We start from the raw sequence: 23,468 nt of genomic DNA, 5'->3' as shown, positions 1-23,468 counted from the left end.
AACATTTTGAAGATCCCCCGAATGCTCCATTCCATAAGCAATCTTCTCAGCAAGTGGAGAAGACGGGGACTCTCCTATTAATATTGAAGGAGTTAAAAGATCAATCCACTTGCTATTTTGAAATGAGAATTCTATTGGAGTGTTTATTAGCAACATCTGAAATGGGTACAAATACTTTAGAAGCTCTCCCAAATAAGCTTGTTCAGCTATGGGGAGACAAAAATAATATTCCTAAAAACTAATTTGAACTTAAGAATAACAAACGGGGCCTAGCAGCTCCATCTACAGAGTTGCCTCCAGTTTTGGAAAGCTCTATTCCTCAGATATAAAAAATAAAAAATTGCAAAAAAGTAAGAAAAACAAATTGCTATTTGCTCTCCATGATCGAAGGAATAAAGCTTCCAAAAATACCTGGAGAAAATGTATTATAGAGGAAAAGGACCTATTACATACACCTGGGATAGCAGTGGTAAAGAAGGGAGGGGTAATTACTCCCCCTGAAATGAACATTGGCACGTATGACATTCCTTCTAACACCCTTTCAGAGGAGATGCACCATAAAGCAGCAAAGAAAAAAAATATAGCCATTCCAAAGGGTTTAGATTATTCTCTCCCACAACATCCAAATCCTCTTCAATCCAAGAACCCGCACTCTCAGCAGGGAGAGCAGAGCGAAATGTATGAATTGTTCGCAAAACCGAAAATTCTTACTATCGACAAGGCAGCAGCTGTGCTAGGAACTCCAACTCCAGCAATAGCAATTAAACTTGCGGCAACAGAATCGGATAGCGCACAATCTGACTCCACAGTACCCCTCCATCAACAGCTGCATAAGCCTACCACTGGGCCGGAAAGTTTCCCCGTGCCTACCCCGATAGTTGATTTGACAAGTGAAAAGGATGCAAGTGCACAATTAGTCTCGATTGGCACCCGACAGGCCTAATGAAAGTTACATAAATTCTCTCATTAAGGCTAAAATATAAAAGAACTACTCAGGAAAGAAGGGGAAACAGTAGACTTACAGAAAATAAAGGGTCACATTATTCTGCCCCTTAAAACCCAAGGGAATGTTAACACAGAAGCATATGCTTCTCCATTGAGGGACCCAAAGGCAACCTTGCAGCCTAGTATACCAATTTCCATCCAAAATACTACAGAGCCAGTACAAAGCTCCGTAGGGGTGGCCCTACCGGTTTTAGAGAAAGGTAAATGCAGGCATCAAACGGGTGGAAAAAAAGAGTTTAGTCCAAAAAGCTATCTTCAGACAGACTTATGATATATAACGTGGAGAAAGCCGGCCTATCTGGACTCCCCTAGTGTCCTTTTATATCCTCTATTCGATTGCGGATATCAACCAGCCATGAATAGAGCACGCTCTCTTGCCTTACTAAATGACATATCATCACTAAAAAAATCTATCAAGTGTGGATATTAAGAGAGTTGACTTCAAGTATCCTATGTGCTTTGATCATGTAAGACTACTTTTTCATTCAAAAATGGTCTTCCGAAAAGTATTGGCAGAGGTTGAGCAGTTGAATAGTTTGGGCTTTGACTTGCTGATTTTCGGTAAAGGCAACTCAGAGCGGGAGGCCTTTCCCCAAATCGCACCACGTTTGTCACGAGACAGTTCTAATCAACAACAAAAGAATGAAGGGGCATTTAGTGGGATCAAGAATCCAGCTGGAGATGGCTAGCCTTAACATTAAGAGCTTCTATCTGCCAGCTTCAAACACTGAAACAGCAGCTTTAACCAAGACAATAGATTGGCAATTTTGTGTTGGAACTCAAGAGGTAACACACATTTACTATCCTCGCATGAACTATGTCAAAAATTGAGGAGTAAGAATCTCTTGTGCGTTGAGGAAACATGGTTACTTACACCAGTGCATCTTGATGGCATTGGGTGTTGCTACTAAGAGGTTAAGGGGCCACCCTTTCTGGAGGCCTCTTGACCGCTTTTAAGCTGGGTATGGGCTTGCACATGGTTGAAACATGTGTAATTGCTCCTCATGTTTTGGACGCATTGGTAAAGGTGGAGGGTAATGAGGGAATTTCTCATCTGCTGATTCTGAATGTCTATTGGTCTCCTTGTGCAAATTTGTATGAGCTAATTCTGAAAATGGAAGCAATTATGGAAAAATGCTCTTTGAAATGTAAAGCTCTTCACATACTGGTTATGGGTGACCTTAATACAAATATGACTCGGGGTGATTTGCATTCGGTCAGTGATCTAGTAATAGCGAATCTATCAGTGACACCTAGAGAAAGTTTTAACGAGTTAAACCATGAGGGAGATTCTTTTCCAAAAATTACAGATGCGGCATATAAAAAAATGACTTGCTAATCTGGAATTTGTTCTTCATCTCATGGGGTCTTGTCTCATTACATTCCATACTGAAAATGGAAGGGCCTTACATCGCTTGGTCATCGGGCATTAAGACCTCGGCAATTGATTACATCTTTAGTATGGAAATTATTCTTAGCCTAGTAGAAACATTCAGTATAACTGAGACAACTTTGAGCGATAATAAAATGCTACAAGTAGATATCAACCTTTTAAGAGGTGCTTGTTCTTATCAAAACACTTCTGCAGTTCTAGGTTTGAATTGTGCAAAAAATCGAATTTTATGGCACCCTGGTAATGTTCAAGCATGCAACAATCACATCGCAACATCATTGGAAATAAAACAAAATAGGTTCACCTATGCCAACTTCACCCCTATGTGAAGACACTGACAGCTCTATAGTCATAATGAAACGAAAAACTATTGAGAAATCTCATACTCACAAATATGATCAAAACGTACATTTAGCTAAGTTGCACTTGAGAAGATCTTGAAGACTACTCAAACTACAGAAGATCTTAGACATTGACAAAAAGGAGGGGGCAAGAAACATGACACAAATATATAAAAACTGTCTAAAAGGTTGTAAGTGCTCCCTATTTCAAGCAGATAATGAAGCAATGCTGAGGGCCCTTGGGGACAATTCCTTGCGTAAATTTTGGCACCTAATAAATGGGAAATCGATCCGCGGAAACCAAATGCTAAACCCAATTTCCGAAGAATCTTGGTCGGAGTACTTTTCTGCATTATATGCCCCCAGAGCCCCGCCATTTGTCTTCTAGGATGACTTGCAATCTACGCAATGGAACTAGTTTTTCAGTGGCCCAAATTAGAGACAGGATCATGAAGTCTAGCTCATCTAGAGCTGAGGGCCCCAACGGGCTATCAAATGTATTACTAAGGCATGATCCTGATAGCTGGTCCCAAGTGTTATCTCTATTATTTTCTAACATAGAACTTACCAAGTCCATTCCCCCTTCCTGGAATCTATCACTCATTATTCCAATCTATAAGAAGGGAGATAGATCTTTGCCTCTTAATTATCACCCAATAGCGCTAATGGACGCAGAATCGAAAATCTTTGCGGGTCTGATCTTACAAGTGGAGGGTTGGTCTACTACTAATGCAATAATTGCTACTGCGCAATTCGGTTTTAGAAGAGGAGTGGGAACCATGGCGGGAGGGTTAATTATCTCCCTGCTACAGGAAATTGGGTGGAACAAAGGAGGGTCTCCTGTATATCTAGCAAGTGTAGCTCTGTCACTTGGTTTCGACCTGGTCGATAGACACTATGGCGCAAATTAGATGGTCTAGGCCTTCCAAAGGAAATTTTAGCAATCCTTATTCATTTTCATGAAGGCTCAAAAATACAAGTACGCCTGAATAATGAAGGATTATTATCTTTCCAAATTCCAACATCGAACGGTCTTAGACAGGGCTGCATATTTGCCCCAGCTCTTTATAATGTATACACCTCTGATGTGGGTCCTTGCCTTATGAAGTCAGCTTTTATTCAACCTACTCTGGAAGGCAAAAGGATGTGCTGGTGCTCATATGCAGACGATTTTCTGCTTTTCGATAAAACCCCTTTGGGATTTCAGAGATTGTTGTCTGCTTTTGCGCAGTATATGGCACTTAATGGACTAATTATCAACCCATCCAAGTCCCATGTAATGCGCTTTAGTCGAATTAGAACACAAATTACGGATAAATGGTTTCTGGACAAAATCAAGTTAGGAACAAAGCGCATTATGATCTATCTGGGATTTTTGATTAATGATGACCCAAGTTATTTACAGATAAGAAATCACTTTCATTTGAAGGCCAAACAAAGTATCGCTCAAATGAAAGCAGTTGATCGCAAATTTGGCGTTTTCTCCTGTGCTCCAATGATAAAGTATTACAAAGAAAAACTTACACCAAAAATGTCTTATGGTTTGGAAATCCTGTTTTTCGCTGGTAAGCTTGATATAAGTAAATTTGAACCCATTATCCTAAGAGAAATGACTCGCTGCCTACCAAAATGCGTCCCTGGCTCGCACTGAGATATGAGTTCGGCCTACAATCTTTACAAAGTGTTATTGAATGGAAATGTCTTTCCCTTTTTCGTAATCTGCCTTGGGCCATTATATGAAGTCAGATATCTCCAGATCAGTCTTTCTTAAAAAATGTACGGAAATTTGTAAAAGAATTACTAATTTCTGCAGGATCTACCTTGCACACATTAACTCTCAAACCAAAAGAAGTTAAACAATTACTGCAAAATGTAGATTGGGCAAACACAATCCAAAAATTGACAAAGTATTGCTTATATTCTCACTTGGTTTTCTATTATAAACCTATGGGTATAATGGAACCTTATCTCATTTGTTTCCCAAATAGGAACTCTAGAAACCTCTTTATGAGATTTAGCTTTAACGTTCTGGCCACGGGAGAAATCATAGCAGCAAGAAATAAAGTAAAGGATTCTGTTATTCCATGTAATTTCTGTAAAAATAATCAAATCAAAGAAACACTGAGACACCTTCCGATTGATTGCCCTGCACTGTCTTTACCTAGGCTTTCTTATTTTAGCCGTTTTTCTGCAGATGTAAATTACATTAATTCTGATCATTTATGGAAGCAAATGTTGTATGATAAATATACTCCCTTACACATAGCGATAGTGAGATTCTTGAAAATAGAATGTGGTTTAGCTTAGAGGAGTCGAGGTTAAACATTGCAATATTGCTAGTTGTCTGCCCTTTTGTATGAAGATTGAAGTAAGCTTCAGTCTGTCTCTTTTGGTACATTGGTGTTTGTTTTAGAACTGAATGCATTAATACTATGCTCTTATTTGACAATTCTGTGAAATGATTTTATTTTATTTATACTGTTGAATTGTGTGAAGGTAATTTGTTTCTTTCAATATTCTTATTATTTTAAATTTGTGTAATTTTGTAAAAGTGTTCTTTTATGCAAAGAAAAAAACCATATACAAATAAATAAATAAAATTAATCACCCCGAATTGGGCGAGGAGGCATTCTGTTTGCCCGCCTTTCTGTCTTCCTCGGATGCCTGCTCTTGTCCCATTCAGAGGGCAGGGTGCTGCAACCGAACCCAGGACCTCTCAACCTACATGCATGGCTATAAAGAGGTTAAGGTATGAGGACTGCAACCTGAATCATGAGGGTTTGGAGGTGTTGCTGCCTGCACGCAGGTCCCTGTTTGTGTGCAGATGGAGAAAGTTTGGGATGTGTTGTAAGGAGAGCGAGGCAGACCCACTTACATGCCCAACATCCACAGTCATAGTTTTTACTGACCTTGGCCAAAACGGCCCTTCAGTAGGGCACGATTAAGAGCTATCTGGCTTGCCCTATACCTTTTTAAGAGATTTCTTTTTTCTCTGTACCCTTGGTAACCCAATTCTTGAAAATTGGTTTCCTCTGGTACTAATTGTTGTCACAGCTTGGGATTTTAACCTGGTCTTTCTCTTTTTTGATGGTGGATCCTTTTTAGCCTTTAAACTCCATTCCCATTGGGATGCTTATGGTGAACCTCCAGTAGGTGTGTCACTGAACTGCAAGTGTTCTTGTCTAAGCCAACATCTCTAAAGTGGTTTCTAAAATGTTTTCCAAGATGTTTTAAAGAGGTTTCTTTGAGGGTCCGACCCAATTTCTGACCGAAGGTGGCATCAGTCTTTTATATTGCACAAAGTTTGGAGCTTCCAGTTGTCTTTCTGCCCCCTCAACCATCCAAGGAGAAGAAGTTTTCACTTCAAGAGGGCACCAAGTTTTGTCTGGACAAGAACTAATGCCTTTAGGAGAAATTAACTTTGTTGCTTATTCCTGATCCAGACTCGGGCAAGTGTCCCCGCTGGATTGTGTTATGCATAGCTGAATGCTACGAGAGAGTGGTTAAGTAAGTGCTGGCAGGATCAAGCATCCATACTACCAGGGGCACAGCAGCCTCATTGGCCATTCAAAAGGGAGTGCCAGTGAGAGATGTCAGGCGGTGACATTGGCCTCACTGCAAAACTTTTCAAAACAGTTTAGACCTGGTTTGGGGCAGAGGTGCCCACTTTGGTAGGTATAGTTGGGTTGAAGAGTGGCACGGTCTAGACACAAGGAAGTAGAGAGATGTTAAGCGCACTGCACCCCCTGTTGATGTTTTCTGAGCAGCTGATGGTGGTGTGATAATCTATCAAAATGAGGAATCTATGGGTGAAGAATCCATAGAAAGAACATTACTGGTAAGTAATTTCTCCTTCAGTCTCAGAGTACTGATGAATTAAAGTGGTAATACTATTATAAGGCAATGTTTCACTGATGTCGCAGTAAAAAAAAAATAGAGCAACAAACAAAAAGTTCACCTCAAATCAAATTTTTCAAAAATGTGCACACCCACGCCCGGTATCCAGTGATATTAACGAATACCATAACACTGAATCACATCGAAAGTGAGACGATATTTTATTTTAAAGGCACTATCCTACACTTTCCCCAAATATTCTAGGACTGGAGTTTGAGTATATAATTGCATCAGTCCTAAAATATGTTGGGGAGGGTGTTTAGTGCCTTTCAAAAAAAATCTGTGATTCGGTGTTATGGTTTTCATTTATCACATAGATCCCAACCTTCCCACCACCTGTTCATCTACATCGGCAGACCTGTCCGCTGTATGAGACTTGTGTGCTACATTTGGCCTTACAGCGAAACCTGGTGTGATATGATATGGCATTTATAATGCGCCTATACACAAGTGTTTCAAGGCGCCAGGCAGGGAACACCCCTGATATTGGGTGTTCCTTGCCTTTGTCATCCAGCTGCGAGAGGACTGCTTCTATTGTCGGAGGAATTAGTCTGTACTCTAAAGAGAAAAGAGTCTCAGTCGGTGCAGTGAGAACCAATATCTGCCACAATGAATACTTTAAGCCCTGAAAACCCTTCTCACATGCCTCAGACCAAGCGACCTTTTTGGGTTTCTTTCAAAGAGTGCAAGCAGTGAAAGGGTCAGCCATGGTGCAATAGTCTGCCATAGAAGTCCTGTAAATACCCTGTTAGACCTAGAAAGAAACATTTTATCGACTTAAATTTGGTGTTGACATTCCTTATAGGCTTGTACCAGGGACCTGCAGGGGACCTGCAGCCAAAGTAATCGCAGGAAGAAAATCCAAAAAAGGAGCGTACATCAAGATAGATGTAACGCAAATGTATTGTATCCAATTAGCTGGGAAGCATGGTTCAGACACCCCGTGAATCAAGTGAGCTGTCAACGCCACCCACTGCGCCTAAATATTTTATGCATGAATTATACATTTGGGGTAATTTTTAGGGCCGGTCACAGAAGCCGATTGGTGGAACTACATCCGTTCCCTATAAGAATGTATATGCTAATCGACACTGATTGGGTGGACCATTTCTTGGCAAAAATTACATTAACACCCCTCGTGACGTCACAAACCTTCCCACACTGCCCCTAAATTATGTGATTGTGCTGATCAGTCAAAAACATGTGTTTGCCATTGGGTGGCAATGCCCAATATACAAAATGACTTGAGATGGGAAGGGACTAGACCACCACACCGAGTCTGACCAATGATGTTTCCTGCAGACATCAGCAAGGACATTGTACAATGTTGCATCCAATGGACACCAAAACCTCTCTGCTGATTGGCTCCCTGACACGCTCCCCATAACTCCTACCCCGATGCTCTGGTCTCAGCTCCCTTCTCAAGCCTTGCTGCCAAGTGTAGTCTGAAAAAACTATACCACACTATGGCTGAATTTGAATTAACTGGATTTGATTTTTTTTTTTTTATATTTGTATTTATTTACAAAAACCGTTTACAAAAGAAAACAAGCAGTAATACAAATATTTGTCAATAATACCACTAAATGTGGAAAGCGAAGGACAAAAGGACAAACGAACATAAAAAAGATAAAACAAGTAAAAAGATAATACAGCAGTAAAGACTATAAAATATATTGTTATGTGAGAGTAAGCAGACGAACAGGAGAGAAAAGGGGTTGCAAATTTGAATAAATTGCAGACGAGAATTCATCTCCAAGGAAATGGCAACAAAGAAGACAATAAAAGAAAGTTAAAGAAACTTCCATACTGCAATCCAGACAACGCTGGGCAACTTTTCATTATTTTCTTTCAGTCGTAACACCAAGGCAGACCATTCCCCAGGCACCCTTATGCAAGATGAAAGTAAGTTCAAAACACGATATTGCTTTTTTTCAAAACCTGTACAACTGCAATTGTCAATGCTGTGTCATGCCCAGAGATCAATCTGTCCCAGAGCATGTCAGAAATAAGTCCCTCTTCTCCCACCCCAAATCTGGCCAACAAGGCCAGTCTAACTGGCCAGGTGCCCTCGCACTCCGTAAGCAGATCTTTTAAAGATTGGTTGGCTGGGTTTTTACAAATGTCACATAAGAAGTTTGTGTCCTCCCCTTGTCCCCTTTTAAAGAGGACCTCACCAGTGTGAGCCAAGTTCAGACGGATTCTGGGGAAATTTTTCCTCACCTTCCAGTCCGGAGTGCATGTTTTCCGATTGTTCCAATCCATTAGCTTTAATGATTTTTGGCTTTTACCGGATTGTTAATCAGCATCTCAAGATCAGTGTCAGATTTATCAAGGCTCCCCTTGAGCAGTTCTTCCAAATTTAACAGCATTTTTGATTTCATATCCACTAAATGTGCCTTAATATCTGAATAAAGCGTGTGATCCTGGGCAGTAATAAAAAAACGGAAAAGAGAGTTCAGTCTCCATTCTGCCTGAAATCTTAGCGACCTCCGGCCCAGCTCGAATCTCAGACTGAACATGGAGAGACTCGTGGGGAGACTCAAAACCCTTTTCCAAATTGCACCTCCATTTTTTGCCAGTTTGTATTCCACAAAAAGGGTTTAGCCTCTAGGCCGTATAGGATCACCGGGATGACCATAGCTGTGGAATATTTAATCAATGGAATGATGGAAAATGTACAGTATCTGAATATTACCTTTTTCATCTGAGGTACTAACTGCGTGATTTTGATCAACACATCCGATTCCACCTTACCCATTGAGGGGGATGCATAAACCTTATATCCCAAGTAGACTACTTCTTCCACTCTCGGGATAACCTCACCTGCCAAGACCCAGTTGGGAAAGATCACCCTTTTATGCGCATGCCTGAAGACGACTATTTTAGATTTCACTCGGATTATGGATAAGCCATTCACCTTAGCATAGTCACCCAGCTTGTTTAAAAGGTGCTGCAACCCCACCGCTGTTATCCAACAGGACAACCTCATCTGCATAGGCTAGCCAATGGATCTTTATCCCATTGATCACTGGACTGGCCAGAGCCGATGATTCCAGAAAGGCACCCATATCCGCCAAATATAAGTTGAAAAACAGAGGAGCACTCCCCTTTCCACTCTGATAGAATCTGATAGATGGCCTTCATCATCCAGCCGCACCCTTATGTTTTTTTTTTGTTTTTTTGTTGCTGCACCCTTATGGTTGTATCCCTATGCAGCTCGATTAACATTGACAAGAGCCCCTCAGGAATGCCCCAACTTTTGAGCTTAGACCAAAGGCAGTCCCTGTTGACTTCATCGAATGCCTTTGAGAAGTCCACCCAAGCCCCGTAGAGTTGTAGTTCTCCCTTGCCCTTGGTATTCTTACTCAAGATGTTCAGGGCCAACCCATTCAGGGCAGTGGAGAGACCTCTTCTGAACCCTGTTTGGTATTTAGAAAGAATTTGCACACTTTCCACCCACATTTCCAGTTCTTTTAAGAGTACCCTCATAGATAGTTGGCCGGTTGCAACCGGTCGCCCCCCTTGAATAACGGAAGATTATGGAAGTTTTCCATGAGGAGGGGATTTTTTTCCTTGGGAGAATCGCCTTAAAAAGCCAGTATAACTTTTTATAGCCATAGAGCTACATTATTCTTCAGCACTTGATAAGTCAGTCCATTTTGACCGGCTGCTTTCGAAGTGGATGATTTAGAAATCAAATCCACTAAGTCCTGTTCTCCGAAAAAGAGATGCCAAATGACCTCTTTGCCAGCACTATGTGTGGACTCCAGAATATTAGCAAAATTATGCGTTGGATATTCCATCCACCTAGCCTCAGGGACCAGATTACATTGGGTGCTATTGGAGTTTTTCTCTAGTTGGTGAATACCTGACCAGACATTTTGGAATTAGTCTTGCTAATTAAATTCCACATAATTTCTCCGTCTTGTTGCAGGCGCAACATTCTTCTACCAACTGACCAATGTTTAAATTCTACGGTAAGAGTTCTGCACTCTCTCTTAAACTCCATTGGATTTATGTGTGATCTTTTTAGCTTTCCCAACTTTTGCATTAAAACTTTTTTTCTGCCAGGTTTCCTCATCGAATGAATGGCTTTGAAGATGTTGCTTCACCCTTCCTCCTGCACTCGGAGGAATGACAGACCAGATGAATTTTACGAAAGTGTCTGGATGACAGTTTTTTTGCTGGACATTGTCTGAGATGTTCACTAAATTATTATTAAGAATTCTACCGTCCAATCTATACTTGGAAAGACATACTCTACCCCTTTTATTCGTGAGATGCTGTGACTGTCTGTCTGGTAAGCTAACAACCTATATCAAGAAATGTCAGCTCTAAACAGGAGTGATCACTACCTCTGTCCGACTTAAGTCCAATAATGCATTTCGACAGAATAGGCCTCTTGACACAAAAATATAGTCCGAAGTGGATTGCCCTCGATGCCATGCCGAAGATGGGGGTGGGGGGGGAGTCTCCCTTGTTCCGTTTAACATAATCAAACCCCACCGACCCAGGAAGTCCAACCAGCTTTTATTCTTGCCGTATATTCACTGTGGTCTCAGAGTTCCATTCTCCTTTGATGGTAGGACACACTGATTGTTCAGGTCCCCTCCAAGAATTATATGCACACCTCTATATGAAAGTTTGATCTTTTCGAGAAGCAACAAGAGTGTTTCCATGAAAGCACAAAGTTAGATTCAGGCGGGGTTCCGGTAAACGTTGATAATCACCTCGTAATAGCTCTAGTTGTGGTGTTTTTAAAAGCTGTCAGCAGTCCCCCAGACGGTCTGCCTTTGGCTTTTTGATGGTCTGATTGTATATGCACTGTATAGCCTTCAATTACTATAGGATTGACAAGCCAGGTTTCTTGGAGGATTATGACATCAGTTTCACCAAATAGATAGATGTTCTTTCATTTTTTTTCAATCTAATAGTATTGTAACCCCACATGTTCCAACTTATCAGGCGGAAATCACTGTGCCTAAAGGGACTGCGCCCCCACACCCAGTTTCTGCAACACCTGTGTCAAGATTTCCGGGACAAGAGCAAGGGTGTTTTCTTGAGGATTTTCTCGACAGTCTATTTGCCTTCTAGATGCTTCTGCAGATCTTGGATCTTCCCCCGAACCCGAGGCTGTTCTTGTTGGCCCACCTGGCCCGTGGTGACTCCCACTTAAAGCGTCTGCTTGGCCTGGGGAAGAAACTAATAAGCCTTGGCCCTCCAGTTCTCTTGCTGCACCCTAAATTGCTTCTTGAGCTTTTCGAGATGTCAAAATCACCTCCACTCTTTAGAGGTTATTGGTGTTAGGAAATCTCACATACTCAGTATTTAGAGGCAAAAAGGTAGAGATTTGGCACCTTCTTGAAGTGTGACAAAATCACACTTCTACTGAGGGACTTAAATTTAAGGTTCTTTGCTACTGATGTGAGCCAAACCTTCAGTACCACAGAGGTTTTTTCTTCGTGACTCTTCTGAGGAACGACAAACTTCCTTGGATCTTGGTGGGTTGGATGGGCCTGAGGATCACCCACCTCGATCTCGGCCGACTTCCCAGCTCTGTTGAATTTCGTAGCAATCACTGCCTGTTTGCCTTGCTCCATTCTCACTTCCTCCACAATGGAGATTTTTACAGATTATCTTCTCAAATGTTTTTGAAATATTGGATCTATTTTCACATTTGCAGCATGTAATTTGACTTCTGCCAATGTAGTACTAGGCCTTGGGGCTAATGAAGACCGCCTATTCTTAAAAAAGATTGGGGCCCAGGGCAGCATTGTGCTCTTTGATTCTTGTTTGGTCGATGATACCCGACTCTTTGCCGTTTCTCTAAAAGGTCTATTTACCCCCTTCAGATTATCCTTATTAGACAGCAGATCTGTGTTTTAATTTCATGCTCCTGTAGATCCGTTTGAAGCCCCACACTTACACTTATGATCTCCATCGTTTCTTGGCTAACTCCCAGAGAAACCGACACTGTGGTCTTTTGTTTTTTCCTTATTTTCTCCTGTGTACCCTCCGGTATCCAGTGTTTCCCTCGAATGCAAAAGCATCGAAAAAATGATTTTTTTTTTTTAAGATAAAGGTTTTATTTTTATTATAATGGGTTTTAAGGGGTAAAAAAAGGGTTGCGGTGGACCCCCCACTCCATTAAAAAAAAATGAATTTTTTCAATGTATTTTTTTCGATGCTTTTGCATTCAGTGCTATCACTATAAACCGTACCCTCCTTAGAGATGATTTCACTTGAATCCTTCTTAGAAGAGACCATTGTACTGAAATTGTCTTTTCCTGCTAGATCTTCTACTCGGGATGAACTCGACAGAGACTTGATGAAAGAGGTAGTTTCTGATTTTTTTTTGGTTTTGTGTTTTTTTTGCTTCTTGTATTTTTTTATTTCTTTCCTTAATGTCATGGGGGTTTTATTCGATCTCATATTCCTGGCTTCCTTCTTCCTTACCCTCCTTCTGCCTCTGGAGTGCTGGAGACCTGCTTCAGTCCATTTTTGAATGGCTCCATCAGAATCCCGAGGAGTAACCTCTAGCACAGCCTGGGGGATGCTATACCTTCTTCCATCACATTGGCTAATCTTCTGAATTCCTCCAGAATCGACTCAGACAAGGTGGTGTCATCGAAGGGGTAAGTTGACACATCCTCCCTCTCCCTTGCTCCTTCTCTTCCCGCAGTTGAGTTGGTTATTTCAGATGGTTTAATAGTTCAAGCAACAGCAGATTGTAATCTTCCTCCTCTTTCCTTTCTGCTGAATGAATTGCTGAAAGATCCAGCCCTTGTTTGACTACCTCGAGTCGCTATTCTTTCAAGGTGGAGATCAGTACTGAGTTGGTTAAATTTTGGATCCCCACCAAAGATGACTCGCAGTTCGCTGTTTCCTTGGTGAGCTTAAGCAATACACCTGGTTGGGTCTGCCTTGAGGCGTTTGAAAACTGAGACCAAAGTGTTTAGAACGAAATATAGGGCCGAAAGTGTGGCTTCACTTGTTTGTGAGGTAGACTGCATAGCACTGCATGGAGGAGGGCTTGATTCTCCTGTGTTTTCCCTTCTCCTCGCTTCTTCTGATAAAGCTCCTTGAATGATGGGACGACATGCCTTCTGAACAGCCAAATCTTCCCCAGCCTCCCTTTCAGGTAAAAGACCACTCTGAATTACGTTCTCCCCAAACTGAGTCTTTTCCCTTTACGTTTCCTCTTATGGCCGGGGAGTAGCCTGGGAGGGCACCATGACTAGAACCCTTTCTTGTTCATTCAAGCTTCTACTCCTTTTTCTTCAAAATGATCCTCAATTTTCCTTTGTATTTTTTCTGTGGTCAGCGTGTATTCTAGACCACGTTTCCAAGGTTGCGTTATAGTCTGCTGCTCCCCAGTACCAACAGCCACTGCTCTGGGCGTATGATGTAGATGTTGCATATGAACTTGAGCTTGGACCAGTTGAGTATGATTAGCCGCTGAGCTAGTTGTATTGACCAATGGGGCCTGTTGATCCAATCCCGTTGATGCGACCATGTAAGAGCCGTCCCACTCTGGGGATCTAATGTCATCTGTCATAATTGTGCTACCCAGCTTCATTACATTCGGCTCCTAAATAGTTGTGTGTTTAAAGAGCAGAGGCCAGATCGCTCTCTAGCAAAGGGTTCTGTACCAGAGTTAAAGAGTACTGTAAGTATATCTGGTTTACGGGCTTAGATGTCCAAAGTATTCTGAGCCTTGTTGAATTCCCTTTTCGGGATATCAGAAGACACTAGATACACTGGCAAAGGGCTGTAAGCAAAGATATTCGGCCGGCAGCCATTCCGGGAGGTGTATGCAGTGCACTGCTCCGTGTACACGCTCTATGCCATTTGCCGTTAAAATGTCACAGTAGCTGTTGATATCCTGCTAGTTGTAAGACCTTGTTTTACTGCTTACTTGCTTTGCTGAGATTTATCCTCCCCTAAGCGGACGCATTCACATGGGCATAGGCTAGCGCTCCAACTCCCACACTAAGACTTGTCAACCGACTCTGTGCTTTCTATTTCTCTGCCAATTCTTCTCCCTCACCCAGCTGCCTAGCTCATTGGCCTCAAAACTATCTCTTAGTAACTTCAATGGAGCTGTGCTCTCCTGGTATACTTCAGCCATGCAACATTTCTGCACACTGTTTATGCTGGCAGTTCAAAACTACACACTGCTGTCACAAAAAGGCCTGCAGAGCTTTTGTTATGAGCTGTTTCAGAAATGCTTTCCTAGCCTACAAGAAAAAGGCTTCTCTACTGTTCACATATTGCTTTAAAAAAAAAAAAAACCCACATTACCCGATAAGGCCCGCTCTGCACAACTACCCATTACTACACCCAAAGCACCCACCCTTCATTGTGTTCCACCCTGGGACTTCTCGCCCTGCGCCTTCTTTTGTGCCCTCTTATTCTATCAGCACCGCGTTCAATGATGTCCCCACCCCCGATGTCACCCACTATGTCACTCTCGACGTCATCTCGTTATTTGCACAACTGGTACGTGTGCGCTCCCTCCTCCCCCACCCCCCTTGGCATTGTTGAACCTGGACCTTTCCAACAGGCTCTCGATTTGCTCCGCTATATTCTTGTCCTCTTTGACTGTTGACATTTAAGACAGATTTTCTGTTGGAAATTCCATTGGCTAGTAGGGTGAGCAAGCTTTATGCTCTAAGTCAAAAACCCTTTCTTGTCCTTCTCCAGCGACAAAGCCACTTTGCGGGTTAGATTGTCCTCCTCTTGAAAGTGGCATTTGGAATTTTGTCTTGGCAAAAGAATGCACCTACCTGTGTTCTACCCTCGTACCCTCCTCCACATGCTTCAAAGGAAGGGGAATGTCTTCACAGTATTGATCCTAGATGAGCTTTGAATTTTTATGTGGCCAGGTCTCTGGATTTTAGACCAGATGACCAGTTGCTTGTGGCATTTGCATGGGCTAGGCAGCTCTCTGTTGTATCCAAGCAGACTATCTCGAGGTGGATGACTTTGTGCATCTCTGAATGCTACAAATTGGCATGAAAGGAAATCATGTCAGGTCTCTGAGCACATTTTACAAGCAGTGTTGCTGCTACTTAAGCTCTACAAAGGTGTGTCCCTTTGTTGGAGATTTGTCTGGCGGCGACATGGGCTTCCTTACACACCTGATAACTCGGAAGAGAGGAATGTATTCAGTTGTATTCTCTTAATACAATCTGTTAACTTGGTCATCTTGCTATGTATCCTCGTTTGTGGTGCTGCTCCCGCAACAAACATGCCCCTCAGACTGTGATCGCAAGACATTTTTGTTATTCCTGACTGTCATATGTGATGAATCCAATGGACTCATTACTGTTTTCCCAGTGTTAACCTCCTCCTATGTGGCCAGGAGATGGCAGGCGCTACCTGATCTTGGTACTGACCCTGGGATCAGCTGTATGAGCGAGAATCACATGAGGGGAGACCTCCTCCGGGGAGATACCCTGAATCCATCGGCTGAGATGCGGTTTCCCCCTTTCAGGATGAATCTGCCTTTTGTAACAATCTAATGGCCCATTGTGATATGTTCTCTCTTTCACCCATAGAGAATAGTGGAAAACATTGGTCACATCCCAAAGGCCAACTCAACTAAACGGCCCTGTAAAATTATGAAAGCCACTTTTTCCAGCTCCTCATACTCTTCTTCCAAACATAGCTTTCCGCTAGAAGAGACAGCATTCTCCAGTCAAAGGCGAAAAAGAAAGCCGGTGTGTGACCATGGAGCTGCGCAGGATGCTGGAAGAACGTCAGCACACTCCAAAGTGGAAAGCGGGTGAAGGAACCACACTGCAGAGTGTTGGGCAGAATCCTGGGCAGTGCCCTTAGGGACCACTACACAAGATTAAGACTACAGGTGGTAGTACAATTTCACCTTTGGTACAAGCCTGTACTACACAGTTAGTGGTAGCAGTAGCGGAGCAGCCATACTTATCTCAAGAGCAAATGAGCAGCAGTAGTAGAGATTACACAAAAGACTACAATTAATGTGAGTCAAGCAAACACTGACTTAAGGTTTCTGGTTAAAAAGTAAAAGTACATTTATTTTTAGACCATCTGTTCACAAAACACTTCACTTCTATTAAATTAAAACCACACTTCAAATACACTACAAGCAACCAATTCCCCTTATGCAGAACAATTCAAGGTAAGTACCTTTGGATTTGACAGACCGCTGTAGTGAAACAAAGATGTTACCGGGGGGGGGGGGGGGGGGTTTATTATGCGATCACTTTTTAACAGTAATGACAGTTTGGTTTTATGAAAGAGAGGCATACCAGCGAGCAGAAATGTTACCGTAGTCCTAAACACTTAGCACATGAATTAACACAAGAGAGTTGGGGATAAAAATTGTAGGCAATACTTTTGTCAAGGCGGATAGAATCAAGAGACACTTTCTAAAACATAGTAAAAAGTCAATAGGACTGCGCCAGTGTCAATGGGGCAGGGGTCCTGTTGTCGAGGATCACAAGGTTAGAACAGTTCACGATTCGAGATTGCCATGAGTACTTGGATATTGTCAAAAGGGAAGCAAAAGTTATAAGAGGGAAGGAAGATAAGGACAAGCCTTTGGTGAGGAGAAAAGTGTTCACCCTAGTTCCTCGAAGTCAGACACAGTACCTTATTCGTATGAAGAAAAGCTGGTGCCACGGCAGTTGTTCCTGGTAGTTCCTGCAGACTCACGGTTCCTGAAGCTTCAGTCGTTGGGACAAGAAGGATGACGCCTGGAGCGAGCTGCACTACCCAGGGATGAAGGAATGAAGCCAGCAGCAGCAAAAGCAACAGTGTGCTCCTTTAAAACAGGAGAGGCTCTTCAGGTGGCTATCCGGACCACTACAGCTGTGTGCAGCAATTTCGACCAAGAAGAGGATCCTCTGCCTGTGGAAGGTGAGCTGGTTGATCCCACCAGGCTCAAGGGAAGAAGACTCCGGACTGAATCTTCTCTTGTCGTTGAAGGGTAGATAGTTCAGGACTGCAGCAGGGCTTCACCAGGACTCGGGAGTTGCAGCAGCCATGCTCTTCTCCGCTTCGCTTCAGTTCTTTGCCGTTCCAGTGGCGACTCTGACTTCCAGCTCAAGAGTCCTGCCTTTCATGCCAAAATCCCACATTCACACAGCCTGGCTGTCAATCACTCAGCAGGGGGTTGTCCGGCCTGGACAACCACCTTAGCCAATCAAGCCAATTTTAGCCAATCAAGACAAAGTGCGACTTGGGTCTCCAAGGAGACCCTGTGCAGGGGGCGACTACAGCCCTCCCTCAAATTCAGCCCACCTAGACACCGAGACGCCAAAGGAGGGCTTCTGGACAGAAGCCCGCCAAAGGTCAGCGAACAAAGGAGGCAAACCTGGTTTGCCACGCAAAGTAAAACACAAGAAGAAATGGCGATAACACCCAACCGGAGCCGAAATAAAAAGTATTTGGTCAAGCAGGTTTAAGTTTGAGGATAATATAATAGCCTAAAACAGTACCATGTTTATATAGTATAATCGCGGTAGAAAAGTTAGGGTAGATACCACTGCCACCAGCCAAGTCTTAGTTTTAAGAGAGCAAAATAAAGCTCAGAGAGGCACAGACAAATGCTCCATGTAAGATGGGGTGTACTGGGTCTGTAGTTTTAAATGACTATATAAAGTAAATGGCAACTTTACCTGTTTCTGGGGGACAATAGTCAACCCCAAGAATAATGGAGTCCGAGGGAAGTCTCAAAGACAACCCTGTATCACTGCACGGAAGGTGCTGTGTAACACACACAAAAGTGGGGCTCGTGGAGTGGTGTAGCTCCAGAGCCCAAGATCACACAAACAGTAGAAATACACATGGCAAAACACATGTAAGAGTGGGGAAAAAAGGCTCACACTCTTACCAGGTGGAAAAAAATAAACCCCAGAAATCCAGCAAAGCTGCTGAGGGACTCACTAGGTGATGGAAATTAGCCCTAAATGATAATTCTCCCTAACACAGAGGCATGGGCAGAATCAGAGACATTGGAAGGAACAAGTGTGTCTGCCCTAAGCAGCTGGGAACCATGGTGCATTCCGACAAGCACGCCAAGAAATGTGTGAATGGTACGAAATTGCTGGTGCAGAAAATACCCTGTTTGTTTGAATGCAGTCAAGGCAGTGTACACATTCAGCACCCAATAAGACGAATGTTTGAATGATTATAAGACGAGTACAAAGGCAAACCCCAATCAAGTACATATGTATGAGATGCCAGTGTGGGGAGAGGTTTGAGCAATTATTACCATAGACCGATATACCAAGCGCCTCACTGTATATGCTATTTTGGTATAGCCAAAGAACTGTGAAATGCATAAGAAGTCCTGGCAGGCAAGTATACCAGGCAGCTGAAATTGTATAAAGATTCCTGGCCGGGGAGTATACCACGCGATATGCAAAGTTACAAGAAATTCTACAGACTGTTACAGAACGTTTTGCTTAAAAAAGAACTTTGCGAGTCCAGAGAAGACATAAAGGAACTGTTGGCTAAGACATTTTTGCCATCCTATTTAAGAATCTAGGGCAAGACGACCACCCTCTGGATCCAAGTGTCTTTACCTTGGAGAACATTTTCATTGGAGTCATTCTTATACTTTAGGTTTTGAGCACTTTTGCCAACATTAAGTTAAAGATATTTCCTTGCACCCCTTTGTTGTTTTCATAGGTTATTTATAACGCGCTTAATACCCAGAGGTTTCTAAGCGCGGACCCAGGGATCGAACCTGTGTTGCTCCGTGTCGTTTTGTTTCCAAGTCGAGCACGCTGCCGCTGAGCTATCCTCCTGGGGTTTTGTTTATAGTGCGAGGGTCAGGATAGGACATTTTGAACACAAGGTTGGCTTTTCAGTTACTGTCATCCTGACACACAGATCTTTCATTTTTGGTTTCTAGGTAGGGAAGTACCTCTTTAGAATAGGGCTAGGGAGGCATTTTCCCAACCCATTTTTATTTAATAAATCTCTTTAACCAAAATGAGGACTTTGTGTCCGGGTTTCATTTCTGACCCCTCACACATAGTATATACATTTTACTTAAAACCTATTATCACAGTCCAGCTCTTTGTACAATTCTGTGTACATATATTCATAAATATATCTTTTTGTGTGTTTAATGTTGGGTGAAAATGTACAATTTAAAGAAATTCAAAACTGTCCTGTTATTTATTTTCTCCAGCCTTTGATAGTGTTATCTGGAGGCATTGGGACATTAGCTCAAGAAGATGGCCGTATATCTACAGAAGAAAATACATTGTAAGTACATCTGTTCATTTTAATTTGTATTATGTCGATTTTTTTCTTCCCTGTTTGCTTGCATTTGTTTTATTTATTTAATGTTATGCTTTTAGTAGTACACAGTGTGAGATGAACAATATTCTTCCATTTTATCCATTATATTCTGATGAATCTGATGTCAACACTCCTTTTGCGGCCAAAGGTAGCCTCTCCTCATGTGGCCAGGGGACGGAAGCCGCTACCTGATCCTGACTCTGGGGGTGGCTATATGATGGACACCATGTGTGGAGACGACCCTCAGGGGGCATGGACAGTTATCGTGAGATGAGACATGCTATCCCCCTTTCCTTTTAGGGATATTGCCTACGATCCCCTTGCCTTTATGGTGTATTGTGATAACTCCCTACAATATCCTGCAAAGCTATTGACAGAACTTATAAACACTTTACAACTAATAAAACAGCATGTACTGAGACGAGGAAGAGGACTGCCATGAGAGAGAGCGTGACCCATAACGTGCAGTCTAGTGTTGTGAAAAATGTGATTTGGTCCAAAACATACTACTACGTCCCGTTCCCTTTCCTCCACACTGTATGGGCGTCCTTTGCTAGGCACGGGAGAAAGAACCTTTTTCGCCAGAAAAATCATCTCCTTTAAATTTAGATGCACGCGGGGGCACGGCCCTGGGAGCATGTGCTCCCCTGACTCAGCCCACCGGTGCCACTCCTTAGTTCTCTTTTCTACGACGACGGGAATGGACCATTTTCACCAGCCCTCCTGGGTTAGGCCTCTGGCCTAGTAATTCCACGCGCTCTTCCCCCATCTTAGACAGAAACCTGTGCAGTTCCCTTGGGGACCACTGCAAAAGATTTAGGACTACAGGTGGTTGGCAGTAAACCCAATTGGTAGCAGTCTGTACCACCCAGATTTACCTGGTAGCTGTGGCTGAGCAGTCAGACTTCTCTCAAGATGAGTTAGGCAGTATGCAGAGTATACACAATAGTTACAGAGACACAGTAGTACAAGCAAACGCTGACCAGAGCTTTGGTGTAAAAGTATATAATTATTTATTTAAAGACACACTTGTAATTTACACTTGCACAAAAAGAGTTAAGTAAATTCCACACACAGTCACTATTACTAGATGTACATCCCTTATTCCTTATTAGACAAGTCTTAGTTAACACCACTTATTTCCAGACAGAGGTGAGCGCTTAACTAAAGATGGCACGACAATAAGTTAAGAAAAAGGGAGGGAAAAGGCAGAAATTAGGAAAAGCACACAACACAATACTTTAGAAGCACCTAGCAAGGCAAGAAAGTCAGTCTACTAGTGAGTAAAAAGTTCAGAGACCAGGCTCCGTCTTTGAGAGAACAGAGCACCAATGCGCCCAAGATCACACAGTTTTAAAAGTCTTGAAAAGTCTTGCAGGGAGTTTAGAAAAGAATTAAGTCAGCTCAGAAAAGTTCAGTTAGCCACCCTGGGGCCAACCCAAGTGGTAAGTGGAAGCTTTAAGAGTCACCCCACACAGACCGTTGCGAGGGAGGCCAGGCGGACACAGTACCTTCAAAGTGGAGAGGATCCTCCAGCGGGGGCAGTTGTTCCTGGCAGCAGGTTCAAGTCATAGCGTCGTCCAGAGGAAGAGATGGTCTCGACGTGGAGGAAAGCTGAAGGTCGTTGCACTGCCAGGGAAGAAACCAGCTGCGGAGTTCTCCGGTTAAAAGGTAAGACCCTTTTATTATTGGTGGTGGAAAAACCGTGGTATCCCAGTTGCCGGGATGCTTGGCACGGGCAAGGCGGCCACGAGATGATCCGGGAAGGCGAAAAGACGGGCAAACTGGTTATCCCCACCAGTCAAAGGAAGAAAACTCTCCGGACTGGACATCTCCTCTGTCGTCGGGAAAAGTGGTGAGACGGTTCAGCAGGGCTCCACCGGTGGTGTCGTCGTTGCAGGTCGGCTCAGCTTCTCCCTCTTCGGATTCTTTAGGTCCTGTGGCGACTTCTGAAGTTCCAGTCCCCAAAGCCCTGCTTTTATGCAGCAAACCCCCATTCATTCAGCCTAGCTGTCAATCAAACATGCTAAGTGGTGAGCCGGGCGGCTCACCACTTGGGCCAATCACACAACAGTGCGACTTGAGTTACCAAGGTAACTCAGTCCAGGGTGCCTAAACCCCCTCCCACACCCCCTGTGGTACCCAGACAGAGTGGCACCACTTTTGGAGGCTTCTGTGGAGAAGCCTGCCAAAAAGTGGAACAAAGGGCTCGACTTGGGTTGGAGTCACAGAAGCGAACTCAAACGCCATTTTGGTACCGAGTTTCGGCAAAAAATACCAACCTGTGATTTTATATTAATTTAATAAACTGGCGGTATGTTCGAGGCTATATTAAAAAGTGGTAGCCTCGAACAATGGGAAAATCCCATAGGAAAATATTTGCGGTCGAATATAAAAAGTAGTATCCACTGCCACCAGCCAAAACTCGATCAGGGGGGGACGGAGACGTGCCCACTCGAACAACAGACCCCGGGGCAATCGAATTGCCCTGACCAGTACGTCCACAATATGATGGTTTGTACTGGTTTCTGTTCATAATTTGGGACTAGTAAAGCCAATGGTGACTTTACATGCCCTGGGAGACAGTAGTCAGTCCCAGGGTATGGAGTCTATGTTTTGGGGTCGCTACGACACTCCTGGTTTACGGCACAGAGGGTGCTGTGTAACCCACATACCAAAAACACATGAAGCCCTATGGGGTAAAGGACCCCATAGCCCATAAAACATTCCAAGTCAAAGGAACACCTCAAATCATGTCTAAAAGTGGGAGAAAAAGAGTCTCACTCTTGGCAGAAAAAAAAAATAAACCCCAAAAAAATCCAGCAAAGCTGCTGGGGAAATTAGCCTTTACAGAGAATTCTCCCTAACACCCCAGAGAAGTTATTTTGTCGTCTTTTTCTCTTTCAATTGTCAGGTACCATTTTGTCCTCTGGCGCCATGCTCCTCCCCGGCGCATGTCAATGACAGCGGGCTTCAGCAGGTTTCCAACCTGTGAGGGTCCCTTCCCAACGTCCAACCCCCACGCCCTCTGCCTCCGCTGCCTTGTCCCCGACCACAGATGTACTGCGTGCAGTGCTGTGACACCGCGCGCCCTCAAGAACAGATTAGTCAGGTGGAGGGAGGTCTTCGGAAGGTCGCCTACAGAGGACCTGAAAGCGTTTGTGAAGCAGAACACCAGGCCCTAGGTAGGTGCACTGTTCCCCTCCACACCCCGCAAAGGCGACTCCTTTCCTAGGAAGTGCACCAACGGGAGGGACCGAACAGGTCCTACGACACGCATAAGCACTGAGGCTGCTCCAGCTACTGGTCACCAGGCCGAGGGGTTGCAAGATCCCACCAGTGATTCCGCTGAGCGACCACAAGGTTCTATTACCGGGTCTCGACCCAAGGGGTTAAGCTCTAACACTGGACTGATGTCTGAGGGGGCGCCTGTATGCAGCACTACCGGCTCCACAGCCGAGGGCACTCTGCCTACCAGGCCCCGACCTGAGGTGCAGGATAGGCCTCAACCTGCATTGCTCCGCGTACTA

The 23,468-nt window shown here is 43.5% G+C and overlaps 1 protein-coding gene across 2 annotated transcripts in view; it reads left to right on the top strand.

The window, feature by feature from the left end:
* Nucleotides 1-23,468, top strand: part of TTC3 (tetratricopeptide repeat domain 3) — a 2,698,168-nt gene that overhangs the window by 1,745,376 nt on the left and 929,324 nt on the right. For both annotated transcript variants that reach the window (XM_069636090.1, XM_069636092.1), the window contains exon 31: nt 19,826-19,902. In XM_069636090.1, the coding sequence (XP_069492191.1) occupies nt 19,826-19,902 (77 nt within the window). The remainder of the gene's footprint in view (nt 1-19,825; nt 19,903-23,468) is intronic.

Source organism: Ambystoma mexicanum, chromosome 7p (genome assembly GCF_040938575.1).
Source record: "Ambystoma mexicanum isolate Mex_15411 chromosome 7p, UKY_AmexF1_1, whole genome shotgun sequence".
Taxonomy (NCBI): Eukaryota; Metazoa; Chordata; class Amphibia; order Caudata; family Ambystomatidae; genus Ambystoma; species Ambystoma mexicanum.
Note: the sequence above shows the minus strand (reverse complement) of the source record. Positions and strands in the feature narration are given on the sequence as shown.